At 38.2% G+C, this 17,121-nt stretch overlaps 1 protein-coding gene and 1 long non-coding RNA gene across 2 annotated transcripts in view; one reads left to right on the top strand and one right to left on the bottom strand.

Moving 5' to 3' along the window:
- The window catches only part of LOC113619024 (uncharacterized), a 354,176-nt gene that overhangs the window by 83,452 nt on the left and 253,603 nt on the right, over positions 1-17,121 (top strand). The gene's annotated exons all lie outside the window — the stretch shown is intronic.
- On the bottom strand, positions 3,532-5,526 carry LOC113619018 (protein FAM200B-like). Its single transcript, XM_027103518.1, is given in 3 exon segments — positions 3,532-4,289; positions 4,292-4,611; positions 4,613-5,526. Coding segments are annotated over 3 exon segments (1,953 nt in total). The 3' UTR covers positions 3,532-3,570.

Here is a 17,121-nt window from a genome sequence, read left to right as displayed (position 1 = left end):
TTCACGTTTAAGGTAATTATCGATATGTATGTTCCTATGACCATTTTCTTAATTGTTTTGTTTTTGTTTTTGTAGGTCCTTTTCTTCTCTTGTGTTTCCCACATAGAGAAGTTCCTTTAGCGTTTGTTGTAGAGCTGGTTTGCTGGTGCTGAATTCCATTAGCTTTTGCTTGTGTGTAAAGCTTTTGATTTCTCCATCGAATCTGAATGAGATCCTTGCCAGGTAGAGTAATCTTGGTTGTAGGTTTGTCCCTTTTATCACTTTAAGTATATCATGCCACTCCTTTCTGGTTTGTAGAGTTTCTGCTGAGAAATCAGCTGTTAACCTTATGGGAGTTCCATTGTTTGTTATTTGTCGTTTTTCCCTTGCTGCTTTCAATAATTTTTCTTTGTCTTTAATTTTTGCCAGTTTGATTATTGTGTTTCTTGGCGTGTTTCTCCTTGGGTTTATCCTGTATGGGACTCTCTGCACTTCCTGGACTTGCATAGCTATTTCCTTTCCCATGTTAGGGAAGTTTTCGACTATAATCTCTTCAAATATTTTCTTGGGTCCTTTCTCTCTCTTCTCCTTCTGAGACCCCCTATAATGTGAATGTTGTTGCGTTTAATGTTGTCCCAGAGGTCTCTTAGGCTGTCTTCATTTCTTTTCATTCTTTTTTATTCTGTTCCACAGCAGTGAATTCCACCATTCTGTCTTCCAGGTCACTTATCTGTTCTTCTGCCTCAGTTATTCTGCTATTGATTCCTTGTAGTGTAGTTTTCATTTCAGTTATTGTATTGTGCATCTCTGTTTGTTTGTTCTTTAATTCTTCTAGGTCTTTTTTAAACATTTTTTGCATCTTCTTTATCTTTACATCCATTCTTTTTCCGAGGTCCTGGATCATCTTCACTATCATTATTCTGAATTCTTTTTCTTGAAGGTTGCCTATCTCCATTTCATTTAGTTGTTTTTCTGGGGTTTTATCTTGTTCCTTCGTCTGGTACATAGCCCTCTGCCTTTTCATCTTGTCTATCTTTTTGTGAATGTGGTTTTTGTTCCACAGGCTGCAGGATTTTGATTCTTCTCGCTTCTGCTGTCTGCCCTCTGGTGGATGAGGCTATCTAAGAGGCATGTGCAAGTTTCCTGATGGGAGGGACTGGTGGTGGGTACAGCTGACTGTTTCTCTGGTGGGCAGAGCTCAGTAAAACTTTAATCCACTTGACTGCTGATAGATGGGGCTGGGTTCCCTCCCTGTTGGTTGTTTGGCCTGAGGCAACCCAACACTGGACCCTACATGCGCTCTTTGGTGGGGCTATTGGTGGACTCTGGGAGGGCTCACGCCAAGGAGTACTTCCCAGAACTTCTGCTGCCAGTGTCCTTGTCCCCATGGTGAGCCACAGCCACCACCCACCTCTACAGGAGACCCTCCAACATTAGCAGGTAGGTCTGGTTCAGTCTACCCTGGGGTCACCGGTCTTTCCCTTGGGTCCCAATGCTCACACTACTTTGTGTGTGCCTTCCAAGAGTGGACTCTCTATTTCCCCCAGTCCTGTCAGAGTCCTGCAATCAAATCCCACTAGCTTTCAAAGTCTGATCCTTTAGGAATTCATCCTTCCTTTGCCGGATCCCCAGGTTGGGAACCTGACATGGGGCTCAGAATCTTCACTCCAGTAGGTGGACTTCTGTGGTATAAGTGTTCTCCAGTTTGTGAGTCACCCACCCAGCAGTTATGGGATTTGATTTTACTGTGATTGTGCTGCTCCTACCATCTCATTGTGGCTTCTCCTTTGTCTTTGGATGTGGGGTATTTTTTTTGGCGAGTTCCAGTGTCTTCCTATCGATGATTGTCCAGCAGCTGGTTGTGATTCTGGTGTTCTTGCAAGAGGGAGTGAGAGCACATCCTTCTACTCTGCCATCTTGCTTCCTCCCGCTTTCCCCCTTTTAGCATCACTACTATGAAAAAAAAAGTAGGTGTTTTATTTTTCCTAAAAGACTCATATTTGTTTGTCTAGATTTAAGAGCTACAATAAACTTTTAAAAGATGTATCTAGGAGAAATAATCAATGAACCTATTCATTCATTTACAAACATTTATTGAACACCAAATATGTTCTAGGATCTATGTAATACACTGAAGGGACATTGTTGATCAAAGACAGACATAGTGCCTCCTCTCCCAAAGCTTTAAGAGTAGTGGAGAGAAAAATTAATAAATGAATCATGGTAATTACATATAATTACAAATTGGGATAAATCTCTGAAGGAAGGGAACACAGATTATTGAACGTGTTTGACAAAGGACGTTGATCCGTCTTGGGCAGCAAGAATGATTTCCCCAAGGAAATGATACATGTACTGATGCCCAAAATGTGAGTTGAGTTTAACTGGCTGAAGGGAGATAGGGTGAGGGTAAGGTGGGAAAAATATGATGTGAAATGTAAACTCATATAGTAGGTAGAGATGAGAGTGAGCCACTATGGCATCAGAAGATGTTTCTTTATTGTGCTTTTAAAAAAAATAGATGAAAGGTGGGCATGCTTATAATCTGAAAGGAAGGATTTAGTAGAGAGAGTGAGGTTGAACCTATAGGAGAGATAGAAATAGGGCAAGGTCTCCAAGGTAGTAGAAGATTGGGGAGGCATGAGATGACGAAACGGTAGAGAATTGATTGTGAAGGAATGGAGGCATGTTTTTTTCTCTGAGCACGGACGAAGGGAGGAAAGTTGTTGAGACTTAACAATTTATGCAGTGGTGTTTAAGACAAGACCATCTGCTGAGATTGAGGTTAGAGTCAGATTGGGAACTCGAGGTGAATGTTAAGTGAATAATGAGGGAGAAGACCAACAAAAAAATTTAATAAATTGTGTTGAAGTTCTTGTGAAACTGGGCAGAGGTCTAGGGAGGTAAACTTGGAGAGAGATGATACATCAAGTGGTAAACCACAGTGTCTCAGTTAGACAGGGAAGGACATGAGGCCAGCATGGATCATTGGAGGAATCAGTGGCATGTAGTCCAAGTCTAAATGTGGGGTGTAGGAAAGAGAGAGCTGGCGTGATAGAAACTTTAGTCAGAGAGAGGTATTTTTAGGTTAAATGTTGGAGTTGAAGACAAGGTTCAAAGTGGGGCTGTGGGAGAGATTTACTCAAGTGTATTGAAGCCATTGGAATTGAGGATGTAAGACAGACTTACTGAAGTACACTGAAGCTCCTAGAATGGAAGACATATTAAAGCTCTTTGAAGCTAGGATTTTAAAAAGAATTTTTACTCCAGAGGTAAAAAAGTAATAAAGAGGCAGAGAATCACATAGTTATGCACTAATTAGATTAAGCATATTGATATGATAATATTCCTTTGAAGTTGTAGATGGCAAATTTTTTACTTTCTTTTTAAAAAAATTATATTATGATTTTATTAGTATTAAAACATAACAAAATAAAAATAAAGGTATCACATACAGTGCTATATTAACATTTAAATACAACATATAAAAAAAATCACAAAATAAGAAATGCAAAAATAAAAACCAGGTAAGATTTATTTATATGACATTGTAAAGTAACTATACTCCAATTGAAAAAAAAAAAGTTTTATTTAACGTGGTAGGTGTGCTTGCCTGTTCATAAGTTCATTCCAGTCTGGAACACAGGAGGATAATGCTACTCGTACATCTGCTGCACCATTTAATCCATTCCTTTCCTTTGCTTTTAACTGGGTTAAGGCTGAAAACCCTAGTTCACACAAACTAGTTGTTGTGAATGGTAGTAATAGCAGGACACTCTTTCGACTTATAAAAGGAAAGTCTTCCTTTATCTTAATCCAAAATGCTGATAAACTTAATGTTTCATAATCATTCTTCAATGTATATGAAGAACTGAGCTGCAGTAATTCATTTTCTTCTTCAGGCACCAAGTTTAACTCAATTATTGATTCTGGGTTTCGAAAAGCAAATGGATCTTTTACCCAACAATTTTGTCTTAATGTTTCAAATTTCTCTTCTGGGGATAAATGGTTAAAGGTTTGACAGAGAGAAGTGAGATGCAACAATATCTCTAGTTTTATTTCTTCCCAAATGTTTTCATTGCTAACATTCTCTTCAATGTGCTGCAAAAACCTTGGAAACGTGTAGTAGCTAGGACGGTTGCTTTTAAGACTCGCTTGCCACAATAATCTCTTTTGGAATCCTTGGGTACGTCCGGCCTGTTGGAATATGTCACTGTTTTCCCCCTGTAGTTTTAAACTTAGTTCATTAAGGATGCCAAAAATATCAGTTAAATATGCCAGTTTCGTTACCCAAATATCATCCTCAAAACCAAATGAGATTTCTTTTCAATGAGAAAAACGTGGATCTCATTCCTGAGTTCATAAACCCTGCTTAGTATTTTCCCTTGAGACAACCAACGAACTTTGGTATGATACAGTGAGTGGGTATAATTAGCTCCAATTTCCGAACAAAATGTTTCAAAAAGTCGGCTATTTAGTGAGCTTCCTTTAATAAAGTTAAGAACTTTCACTACCTTTTTCAATACTTCCGTGAGCTTCTGTGGAATCTCTCTGGATTCTAACGCTTCACGATGTATAAAACCATGATTCCATGCAGCACTAGTAACTTCTAGCAATTTTTAAATTGCTCTGTTTTCCAGTTATGTTTGCTGTTCCGTCACTTGTAATTCCTTTGCAGATTTTCCAGTTTAATTTATACTGACCAACAATGTACTTTTCTAATTCTGTGAAAACATCTAATCCACTTAGGTGTGAGGTTAAGTTTAAACAACACAAAAAATCCTCCATAAAATCGCCTTGCCACGCATATCTGACATAGGCTAAAAGTGCTGTGCGGCTTCCAGTATCCGTGCTATCATCAAGCTGGATTGCAAAATCTGTTCCCGACTGTAACCGAGTAATAAGCATTGCCTCTAAATGTTCGGCAATCGTACAAATTCGAAGAGATATTGTGTTATCACTAGGAATAGTTTTTAATTTATCAGCAGATTTATCATCAAAAATTGTATGCACCATGTCCAAACATGCTGGAAGAATAATTTTTTCAGCAGCTGTGTGAGCCATTTTCTCTTTTGCCACATGATATGCAACTAAATATGATGATGATAAGGTTTTCTCACTAACAGTAGTAGAGCAGCTAAGAAATTGTGTTGATGACTTTACCTCTATTTTATTTCTTTGACAATATTCAAGAGGCTTATCAATAAGTTCAGCATGCTGTGTTTCTAAGTGCCTTTTTAATTTTGAAGGTTTTAAGCTTTCATTTGCAAGAATCTTATGACAAATAACACACTGAGGTCTGTCATTTTCAAAGGGTTTTTCACATTTGATAAAACCGTATTTAAAATAATCTTCATTATAACGTATTGCAGCTACTTTTTTCCTTTTGAAATGTGGCTCAAACGAAGTTGATGTTTGCAGATTAGAGTCAATATTATTCTCAATATTGTCACTATTCATACTTCCAGATCCAGCAGTAGAACTTGAACATGCTTCTGCATATTTCGCTTCATTATTCCTCTTTCTTTTAAAAAAGAAATGATCCATTTTAAAAGCAATTTTGAATAAAATATTATAATTGCCACTAATATATATATCTATATATTTATAGGCTAGATGACATCTTTCCAAAAAATGCAGTTTGCAACTGAATCTCAGTGGAACATCTCAGACTTTATATCCACTTGCAAGTCATGGTAATATACAACTAGACTGCACATCAACTTTGTTATTATGAAAACCAAATAAGACGTCAGTGGGCATATGATTGAAAAACCATTTCTTAGGCAATCAATGTACATTCTATTCATCATATTGCCTCCATCAAATATCTTTCCACATATTGAAACTGACTTTAGTATTCCTTGCAAGGTATATACTTCTGGCAAAGGATTCATGCAAAGCACTCTGATATTTTATATTTTATTTTGTTTTTAAAAATGTTCGTCGTGACTCACAAAATTGATTTCACGACCTACTAAATGGGTCACATGTATAATGTGAAAAACACTGACATAGAGACACTCTCTTTTGTGTCAGTGGTTTGACTACGTCTGCTTGATGATCAAAGAAACTAGCTGATTTGCTAAACTGTTGGCTGATACAGGAACTTTCTTGAAGTGGTAGGTATGTATCATTCCTGATTCCTGATACTTTTTGATGGGAAGGGTTTTTAAGAGTGCCCGTATGGTCTGGTCTCATGAGGTTCCAATGAGGTTTTCCATGGCTAGGTCAACTATAAGGTTGGAGCTGGTGACATATTTTTAGAACTGTCTTGGAATGCATCCTTGACCTCCAGCCCAGTGCCACGAGCCTCACACCTCGCCTGCCGACCCGCGGGTGCGCCTTGGCCTCCATTCCCTATACAGCACCACTTCCAGTCTAGCCTCGGCACCCACAGAAATCCCACTTCCAGCCGGAAAAGCCCCTTTTACTTTCATTTTATTTGTTTTCTTGTTATTGAAACAGTCACACAAAACAATTTGCATATTGTATGTTGCATTCATACACTTAAATGAAAACCATTGACATCATGGAAGGGAATTATGAAATATAAACAGACCATAAAATAAAGTTGAATGTTTGCATAATGATTTACCTCATATAAAACTAAAATTTTTTTTGTTTCTTTAGTATCCTTATTGCCGTAGCCTTAACCAGTGACCAACACATACTATAGCATAAAATATGTTTAATGAAACTATCATAATCTCCAAGTTGACATTAACCGAGCATTAAATTCAAATGATATAATTATGAAACAGGAACACAGTCAAATATGCTTACTATCAAACATGATAAAATAATGTTGTAGAAAAAAGGAAAAGGTGGCAAAGTTCAGAGATATTCATAATGTAATGTGCATAGACGGAAAGAGAAAAGAGGTGAGGCAAAGGAAGAAAATTGATTCTCTGCTTCTTACGAGCCGTTTAATTAAGAAAGAAAAGCTGAGCCTCTTCACTAAGCTGTAGCCTGATTGTTTTAGTATTTGTTACTTGATGATTTTTGGAAGACTTTGGCCAATATGACGATAACTTCTCATAATAAACATACCATGTAATGATTCTAGTCACCAATTACAATGTGTGGCCAGGGGTTTTCCTCACACCACCAAGCAATTCTCCAATGCCAGCTGGACATCCTACAATTCAACTCAATTCTGACACTGCCTACCCAGAGATAGCATCAGATTCCACATGTTAATGGCTCAGTCCCACATGACTGCCCTTCACTTCAGATGCTAATCGCAAGTCGAGGTTGTTACCTATGCTTCTGACAGACTGGCTGTAAATCAGAGATTCCCATGACCCTTTCTTGAGTTTGATTAATTCGCTAGAGTAGATCATAGAACTCAGGAAACCAGTTTACTCACTAGATTGCTGGTTTATTACAAACGATATCAAAGGATACGAATCAACAGCTAGATGAAGAGATACTTAGAGCGAGGTCCTGAGCAAAGGAACTTCTATCGTCATAGAGTTTGGGGCCTGGCACAGCGGCATGTGGAAGCATTCTGGTACACCAACTTGGAAGCTCTCTGAACCCTGTCGTTTTGGGTTTTTATAGAGACTTCATTACATAGCATGATTGATTAAAACATTGGCCATTGGTATTATACTCAATCTCTAGTTTCTTTCCCCTCCCCAGCGATCTGGAGATGGGACTGAAAATTCCAACCTTCTAATCACATGGTTCTCCTGTCAACGAGACCCCATCCTTAGGTGCTTCCCAAAAGTCACTTCATTAACATTAACTCAGGTGTGGTTGAAAGGGCTTTGTTATGAATATTGACACCTTAATCGCTCTTTTCATGTAGGAAATGCCCAGGATTTTAGGAGCTCAATGCCTGAAGCAGGCATGAAGACCAACTATATATTTCTTATTATAAGCCACAGTATCACATATTTAACTTTCTCTCTTCTGTGACTTGAGAAAATATGCATTTTTATTAGTTCTCTTTTCTACCAAATTCAGTTAAAAGTGAAGAACAGCAGCCACATCTTAATGAACACAGATGTGCTTGTGAAATCCTTTCTTCTACTGAGACACTATGGATGGAGAAGTTGTCTATGAATTTATCATTATTGTTATTGTTGTTATTTTATCTTACTAATCATCTAATCACTCTCTTCAAAAAGTTTGAATTTCTTAGAGCATTTGCTTTTCTTAACTACGGTGCTTGGTGATATAGAATTTATTTATTTTTGTAAGAAGATGCCAGCCACCTCTACGCCTAGGTGGATGGAGCCAATCACCTTGAAACAAGATTTTCATCTTCAGACATTAGTCACTTGAGTACCCCACCAGGTTATGAAACTTAAAGTGAGTATACACCCATGACCCTGGAGGAAAGGTGTAGTAGACTTTTTGTGACTTGACAGAGATCCTTCTCTCTAGATTCCATGGTCTGCTGGTAGGGCTGGCTTCACAGGTGTGGGACCAGTGTGGTCACACAGGATCCCCTGCTCAGAAGGTCCCCACACTTCGTGTTTGATGGTCTGCGTTGTTGTTATGAAATTCTTAATAATTTTATCTTAGAGTTTGTATTTTGGAGCATGCTTTGAGGGCTTGGAGCCTCACCTCACTCTCACTCCTGGTCCCTCCTCCTTCCACTTCCCCAGGATGGGTTCTTGGCTGTCTGCACCCCAGTCTCTCACACCCTCCCTGCCTGTGCCCCATGACTACTGCTGCCCTCTTCTTGAGCTGGCAACCAGGTTGGATTGGTGGGGAGGAAGTTGGGAGGTGCCGTAGGCAGCATTCTGCCACCACGTTTTGGCCCTAGGAGTGGCTTGTGAACAAACGTGGGAAGTTCAGGGTCAATGTGTGCCTTGCAGCACCATAAGGCAAGGCAAGGTGGTGGCTATCCCTGCCCTGGACTGGCAATTCCATTGTATATTTGGCAGCTCAGTAAGTGAGGGAGAGTCTTTTTTTCACATCCTATCCAGGTACTGCATGCCTCCTGGCTTGGAAGTTGTGGTCCCTTGGTAGTTGCCTGTCCACCATGGGTTGGAGCAGTAGAGCCATGAGAAGGGAAGATGACTTCCCTGCCCCTGGCTGTGGCATGGCACCTGGTGGCTGCCGGGAAACAGATCCTGGCAGCTGGTGGGCCACATGTGCAGAGTCACAGAGGAGCCCCGGGTACCTGTGAAGTTCTGTACTTGCCATATAAGTGCCCCCATGCCTAAGAGTGAACACCACTAAATAGCAAATAAAACCCACCATGACATGCTGAGAGAAAGGGACTGTGGAAAAAAGGAACACGTTTTATATTGTAGTACTTTTACTGATACTTTTCCCTGATTTTTGAACAAGAGATCCCACAATTTTATTTTGTGCTGTGATTTGCCAATTATGTAGCAGGCCTTGTCTGCAGAGCTTGTTACTGAATGGTTGGGGTGGGGGGTCAAGTGAGTCTTCTGGGAGGAAAGGCCCTGAGACCTCTCTGATGACAAAAGTGGTCTTGACTGACATCTGATGGCGGGTAAGGACCTGCAGGTCCACATAGGGAAACTTGTGGGAAAAGGGGGGAAACATGGACTGTTGACTTTGGATAATCATCAAGGCCTAGCCTAGAATAGGCATCATAAATTGAATGGCAGTAAACAGCCAATATCAAAGAATCTGGGGTGGAGAAAGACTGAGGTGAAGTGCTTGCCTTGTAACCAGACATGTAGGAGGTGGAAGGAGGTAAAGTCAGCCCAACATATAGGCAGGTTTCACATCCAAGAATTCAACCAACCATGGATTGAAAATATTTGGAAAGAAAGTTCCAGGAAGTACCCAAAAGCAAAGCTTGAATTTCCCCAGGCCAGCAATAATGTACAAAGTATTTACATTGTATTAAATATTATGAGTAATCTAGAGGTAAAGTAAACGGAAGGATGTGCATAGGTTATATGCAAATACTAAGCCATTTTGTATAATGGACTCGAGCCTTCGCAGGTTTTGGTGTCTGCAGATACTGAGGGGCCACTATACCTGTAGCTCAGTTCCAGAAGGTTGTCTCTGTCAGATATGAGCTCAGTATTGCAATATTATTCACGAGACACTGGAAATTCTCTTTTATGTAAAAAACTTTATGTGAATTTTCAAAGAGTGTGGATAAGCAAAACGAAGCAAGTAGACATGTTTGAACTGAGGTCCCCGATTTGCACCTCACAAATGGGCTGGTTATGACATAGTATATAGCTGAGGTTGTCAACCCCTTTAGACTCAGTCTTTCTGGCTTAATTGTCATGCTTTGCAAAAAAAGGCTGAGCATCTGAGGAGGAAATTAAAGAGCTATGAATTTACATTCAAGGGTGGAGTTAGGCAGGCACTAAGATGGAAAGGATTTTGCTGCAAGTTAGACTGTGAAGACCTGGTTTTCAACAGTGACATCTTGTGGCAGTGAAAGAAACAACAGCTGTGCTGGGCCAAGGAGGCTTTCTTTTCTCCATCGGCCAGGCGTTTAGAGTGAGTAACCCTCTGGGCTTAGAGTGGGAATGGGTAGGTCTCAAGAGAGAGATAATGGACCTTCTATTAATGAAGGCAGATCGGGAGAGTGAGTTAGTGGAAAAATATAAGATGTGATCAAACATGCATTCCAAGCCTGGGATATGGGCCATGTTGGTTTCATTGCTATAGAACTATGTTTTGATTAAATGTCACAGATATTAAAAGAGAGGACTTATATTTAAGTTTTCCTCTTGTTTATGGAAATTCAATATCTCAGGAGAGATTAAGAATAGTATCAATTTATAGTAAATGTTTTATAACTTTATGGCCATGTATTGACTCATATACTATTGCTCAATATTTATTAAGCAATAAATATTTATGGAGCCAAGCACTGTCCTAGGCTAAACATGTGTATCAGGTGTCTTATTTGGCATTTAAATTCATCGTAAAATTTCTTGAGTTTTAACTTAAGGGATTGCAAGGGAATAAAAATATGAAATTCCACTTATTTATTTATTTAGTACCATGTATCAGGTTAGATGTTGGGATACAATAGCAACTCAGACATTTATGCTTGCTGTTTTCATGAAGCTTACAATCTAGCGGGTGCAAGAAATATTAGACAAACACTTGCACAAATGCTTAACTTCAATTGTGATAAGTGTGATGAAGGAGAAGCATAAAGTGCTGTGAGATAATAATGTGAGGATGTAACCTGGTCCCTGAGGAAGAGACGTTTAAACTGAGAGGATGAGTAAACTCGGAGGATGAGTAGGAGGCATATAAGAAAGAGAGGGGGTGGAAGAGGGCAGGGAGGAAAATATTTCAGAGGGAGCAGCATATTTGGTGGTTGAATAGAAGGAGTGAAAAGCTGGTTTGGGCGCCAAGGCTCAGCGATTAAAGGGACAGTGGTCAGCAATGAGGCTGGAAAGGAGGTTCTTTTTCTTAAAAAAAAAATCTCTCCGGCTTCAGTGATTAAAACAGATTGTACCCACTTGAGAGAATAAACACAAAGAATTGTTTGAAAATATAGGATTTTTGGAATTAACTACAGAACTAGGTATATCAGGAAGTAATGATGTTTTACATGTACTGTGAGATATAGTAAGAGGTCTATGTTCTGTGGGTCTACCATCAGACTAAATTTTAGCTTTTTGTTACCATACAGGAGTAAAAGGATTAATTTCCTCTTTCTTCTCTCTCTTTTTTTTTGCAATTCTATTAATGTCAGTAGCTGGCAGATAAAATATGATGTTCTGCATGGACAAAGCCTTGCATATTTATAACTTCCAATATATTGGTACGTTAAGCTGCATAGTAGCTAAGTAAATAGGTTTAGATTTAAAGGATACCTTTATCATGGTTTGCTTTTTGGTTGGAAGGAGGATTTTAAGTAGGAAGGATTTACTTTTTTCATACATTCTTAGAAATGGCAGACTTCTTGGAGAAAGATATATAGTATGTCAAGTAATTAATATTATTACTACCTGTTCTACTATTACTTATCATGTGCTGAAATTTTATTGTGTAAAACTCTCTCTGCAGAGAGAGATACACCATTCTTAAGTATTCCTTTATGCAGTTACTCTTCCCGAATACTTAATTTGATTTACAAGAGCCTTTTATGAATTGTACTTATTACTTGATGTTGTGAAATGATGAAGTTGAGTGAATTTTTTCCCCTTGGAATTCATTATTCATTTTTTATTTATTTTTTCTCTGCACACCCCCCCCCACATATTTATTTCACTTACTCCTCATGAAAACCCAACAAGGTATATATCATTATTATCCTCTTTTTACAAATAAGGAGACTAAAGCCAAATAGGCTAATTACATTGCTCCAGATCACACAGCTCATTGATGATGTAGTTAGGATACAAAATGATATTTTGATTTGAGAGTGATAGTTCATAATTATTACATTATACTGCCATCCAAGATGAAAATAAAATTTTTCAATTATGGGAAAAAATGTATATAATAAGTATATTATAAATGTTATCCTGTTTTAAGAAAACTCAATATAGAGTAATAATCCAATGGTACAAAATTTGGAAATGTTTATTTGAACTGTAATAGAACTCTTGAGTTTTTAGAAGGATACATTCTTTTTTGCGGTACGCGAGCCTCTCACTGTTGTGTCCTCTCCCGTTGCGGAGCACAGGCTCCGGACGCACAGGCTCAGCGGCCATGGCTCACAGGCCCAGCTGCTCCGCAGCATGTGGGATCTTCCCAGACCGGGGCACGAACCCGTGTGCCCTGCATTGGCAGGCGAACTCTCAACCACTGCGCCACCAGGGAAGCCCCAGAAGGATACATTCTTAAGTATTCTTTCATGCAGCTCTTTTAGAACATTTAAAGTAATTTGATTTACAAGAGCCTTTTATAAGTTGCACCCATTATTTAAAGTCATGAAATGGTGAAATTGAGGGAATTTTTCCCCTTGTAATTCTTTATTCATTTTATCTTTATTCACCTTTATTCTGCTTCCCTTTTCGCACCCGTTTAATATGCAATGACAATAGGAGAAGGGGGAGGAGGAGAAGGAGAAAAGAAGGAAAAAGGAGAGCAGTGAGTGGGCAAAGAATACAAATTGAATATATTACAGGTAATTTTTAGTGTTTATTTTTCAAACAAAATTCTATCTAGTTCTCTGATGATTTTTGTCACAATCCACAAAACTCTTGATTTAGTTACAAATTAATTTGTCATTGTTTTTACTTTTTATGGAAGGTTATCATTACCTTTTTTATTGTTTGTAAAATTTTAAGGTCAGTGTTTTCTATTTGTATATGATTATTTCTCTGATTTTACTTTAGTTTTAAATAATCCTTTCCCCAACAATGCACATCTTTTAAGATGCCTATTTGAAATATAACAATATATTATAGTAAGCTTTTTTTATGCTCACTGTATATATTTTTAATATATACAGTGAGCATAAAAATTCACTGCCTTAAATATATATTCATTAATCCCATGTCCAAAGAAATGAAATTCCATGTTAATTTTGTTACTTTAATTTCTTTTTGGTAACAATACCATATAGATATTAGTTTACTATCTCCTACATTATTTTTCTGTTCTTCATAAGATTTTTTTAAATTGAGGTATAGTTGATTTACAACATTATATAAATTTCAGGTGTACAACATAGTGATTCACAATTTTTAAAGATTATGCTCCATTTATAGTTATAAATATTGACTATATTCCTGGTGCTGTGCAATATATCCTTGTAGCTTATTTATTTTATTTTTTAACTTTAAAAAAATTTATTGAAGTATAGTTGATTTACAATGTTGTGTTAATTTCTGCTGTACAGCAAAGTGACTCAGTTATACATATATATATTCTTTTTCATATTCTTTTCCATTATGGTTTATCACAGGATATTGAATATAGTTCCCTGTGCTATACAGTAAGACCTTGTTTTTTATCTTATACTTAGTAAATAGTTTGTTCTTCTTAATCGTCTACCCCTCTCTTGCCCATCCCTCTCCCCTCTCCCCACAGGTATGACTACTTTGTTCTCTATATCTGTGAGTCTGTTTCTTTTTTGTTATATTCAATAGTTTGTCTCATTTTTTAGATCCCACATATAAGTGATATCATACAGTATTTGTCTTTCTCTGTCTGACTTATTTCACCAAGCATAATACCCTCCAAGTCCATCCATGTTGTTGCAAACGGCAAAATTTCATTCTTTTTTTTATGTTTGAGTAGTATTCCATTGTATATATATACCACAACTTTGTTATCCATTCGTCTGTTGATGGACACTTGGGTTGCTTCCATATCTTGGCTACTGTAAATAATGATGCTATGTACACTGGGGTGCATATATCTTTTTCAATTAATGTTTTCATTTTCTCTGATATATACCCAGGAGTGGAATTGCTGGATCATATGGTAGTTCTATTTTCAGTTTTTGAGGAACCTCTATACTGTTTTCCATAGTGGTTGTACCAATTTACATTCCCATCAACGGTGTACAAGAATTTCCTTTTCTCTACTTTTGTTATTTGTGTTCTTTTTGACGGTAGCCATTTGGACAGATGTGAGGTGATATCTCGCTGTGGTTTTGATTTGCATATCTCTGATGATTAACAATGTTGAGCATTTTTCATGTGCCTGTTGGCTATCTGTATGTCTTTTTTAGAAAAATGTCTATTCAGGTCTTCTGCCCATTTTTTTTTAAAATTAATTAATTAATTTTTGGCTATGTTGGGTCTTCATTTCTGTGCGAGGGCTTTCTCTAGTTGCGGCGAGCGGGGGCCACTCTTCATTGCGGTGCGCGGGCCTCTCACTGTCGCGGCCACTCTTGTTGCGGAGCACAGGCTCCAGACGCGCAGGCTCAGTAGCTGTGGCTCACGGGCTAAGTTGCTCCGCGGCATGTGGGATCTTCCCAGATGAGGGCTCGAACCCGTGTCCCCTGCATTGGTAGGCAGATTCTCAACCACTGTGCCACCAGGGAAGCCCCTGCCCATTTTTAAATGAGGTTGTTTTTCTGATGTCTAGTTGTATGAGCTGTTTATATATTTTGGAGATTAACCCCTTGTCAGTCATATCATTTGCAAATATTTTCTCCCATCCCGTAGGTTTTTTTTGTTTTGTCAGTGGTTTCCTTTGCTGTGCAAAAGCTTTTAAGTTTAATTAAGTCCCATTTGGTTATTATTGCTTTTGTTTCCTTTGCCTCAGGAGACAGATCTGAAGAAAATATTGCTACAATTTATGTCAAAGAGTGTTTTGCCTGTTTTTTAATAGGAGTTTTATGTTTTCTGGTCTTACATTTAGGTCTTTAATCTATTTTGTATTTATTTTTGTATATGGTATTAGAAAATGTTCTAATTTCATTCTTTTACATGTAGTTGTCCAGTTTTCCCAGTACCATTTACTGAAGAGACTGTCTTTTCTCCATCGTATATTCTTGCCTCCTTTGTGGTAGATTAATTGACCATAAGTGTGTGTGTAACTATCTCCTACTTTCTTTCTTTTAAAAATTTCTCTTGTGAATTATAACATACATTCAGAATTGTACATAAAACATAAATACATTGCTTAATAAATTATCTTAAACAAACACCTGTGTAACCACCACCCAAATCAAGAAGTAAAATATTACCAGTTCCCCCAACCGCCTGTGTGTCCCGTCCCATTTACCATCCTTACCAAAAGACTAGAATTTTTTTAGCATTTTAAAAATTGAGATACACTTCACACAGTACAAAATTCATCATTTTAAAGTGTACACTTCAGTTGTTTTTAGTCTATTTACTATGTTGTGCAACCATCACCACTGTTTAATTCCAGAACTTTTCCATTCCCCTCCTTACACTGACCCCCACCAAAAAAGATCCTGTACGTATTAGCAGTTAGTCCTAATTCCACCCTTGCCACATTTTCTGGCGATCACTAACATACTTTCATCTCTATGGATTTACCCCTGTGGACATTTCATGTAAATGTTATCAAACAATATGTATTTGGCTTCCTTCAGTTAGCATGTGTCAATACTTACTTTTTTTTAATGGCTGAATTAGTATTCCATTGTATGACTATACCACATTTTGTTTGGCCATTCATCAGTTGATGGACATTTGGGTTGTTTCCACTTTTTGGATATTATGAATAATACTGTTATGAACAAATTTTTGTGTGAGCATGTTTTATATTTTCTCAGGTACATTCATAGGAGTTGAATTGCTGGGCCATCTTTTTTTTTTTTTTTTTCTATCTATCTCTGCAATATTTAGTAGAGAGTCTTGGTCAGAAGTGGTATCAATAAATAATGGTTCAATTGAATTAAAGTAGATGGCTGTCATGGGCTATAGCCAGGTGTTGGAAGAGGTCATCGAGAGGACACAACTGCTGGTTGACTGTGAGCTGGACTCCTGACCCCCTCCCCTGTCCTTGGAATGTATGGGCCGCCTACTATTCCCATACTAGCAGCCGCTTCAAGGATGCAGTCTTGAGAGAAAAGTGTTGTTGAAACCCTCTGAACAGTGTATGTGACTGAACCCATTAAGGCCTCTCTATAAACTTTTAAGGTTCTGGTGGGCAGGTATGCAGATTTACTTGTAGCCGCCCAAGACAAGCCTCGTAAGTAAGTTCCCTTGCTTATCAAAGCTGCCACCTACCAATTCAGAATGGCTGCCTCTTTCTTTGTTCCCTTCCTGCCTTTCGTGTATGGCAGGGGAGGCCAGTTTCGAATTTCCCCCCCAGGATGACTAAGGTTGTGAGCCATCACCAGGTCTGCTCATAGAAACGCTCCAGGAGAGAATCATTGGAAAATTCGTATGTTTTACAACAAAGTTGAAGGTAAGGAAAGGTTGCAAACCTAGGTCACAGAAAAGGGAGATTATACAGCTGCTGGTGCAATAAAGATTTTAGAGCCCAGAGCTCGGACAGAGTCTTGGTGTTAAGGCATTTTGACAACCGAATTATGGCTTTATGGGGAAACGTCTAGGCACTGACTTGGCCCTTTTGGCAGGACTCGGGTAAAATTCCAGGAGTGCCTTCTTTAGAGCCTGTGGACCTGGTGAATCTCATTCTTTTCAGCCTGTTGATCATTATGATCACGTTGGGCACATGCCTGAGAAGAATAGAAAGGGGCAACAGTACACTGAATGTTCTATGTTCACAGATAATCTTTTTTTTTTTCCGTGTTCTCATACATTTTTTGATGTTTAGTATAAC

This window comes from Aethalodelphis obliquidens, unplaced genomic scaffold (genome assembly GCF_003676395.1).
Source record: "Aethalodelphis obliquidens isolate GAN/ISIS:26980383/991018 unplaced genomic scaffold, ASM367639v1 scaffold6, whole genome shotgun sequence".
Classification (NCBI taxonomy): Eukaryota; Metazoa; Chordata; class Mammalia; order Artiodactyla; family Delphinidae; genus Aethalodelphis; species Aethalodelphis obliquidens.
The sequence above is the reverse complement of the archived record's forward strand: the minus strand, read 5'-3'. Positions and strand labels throughout refer to the sequence as shown.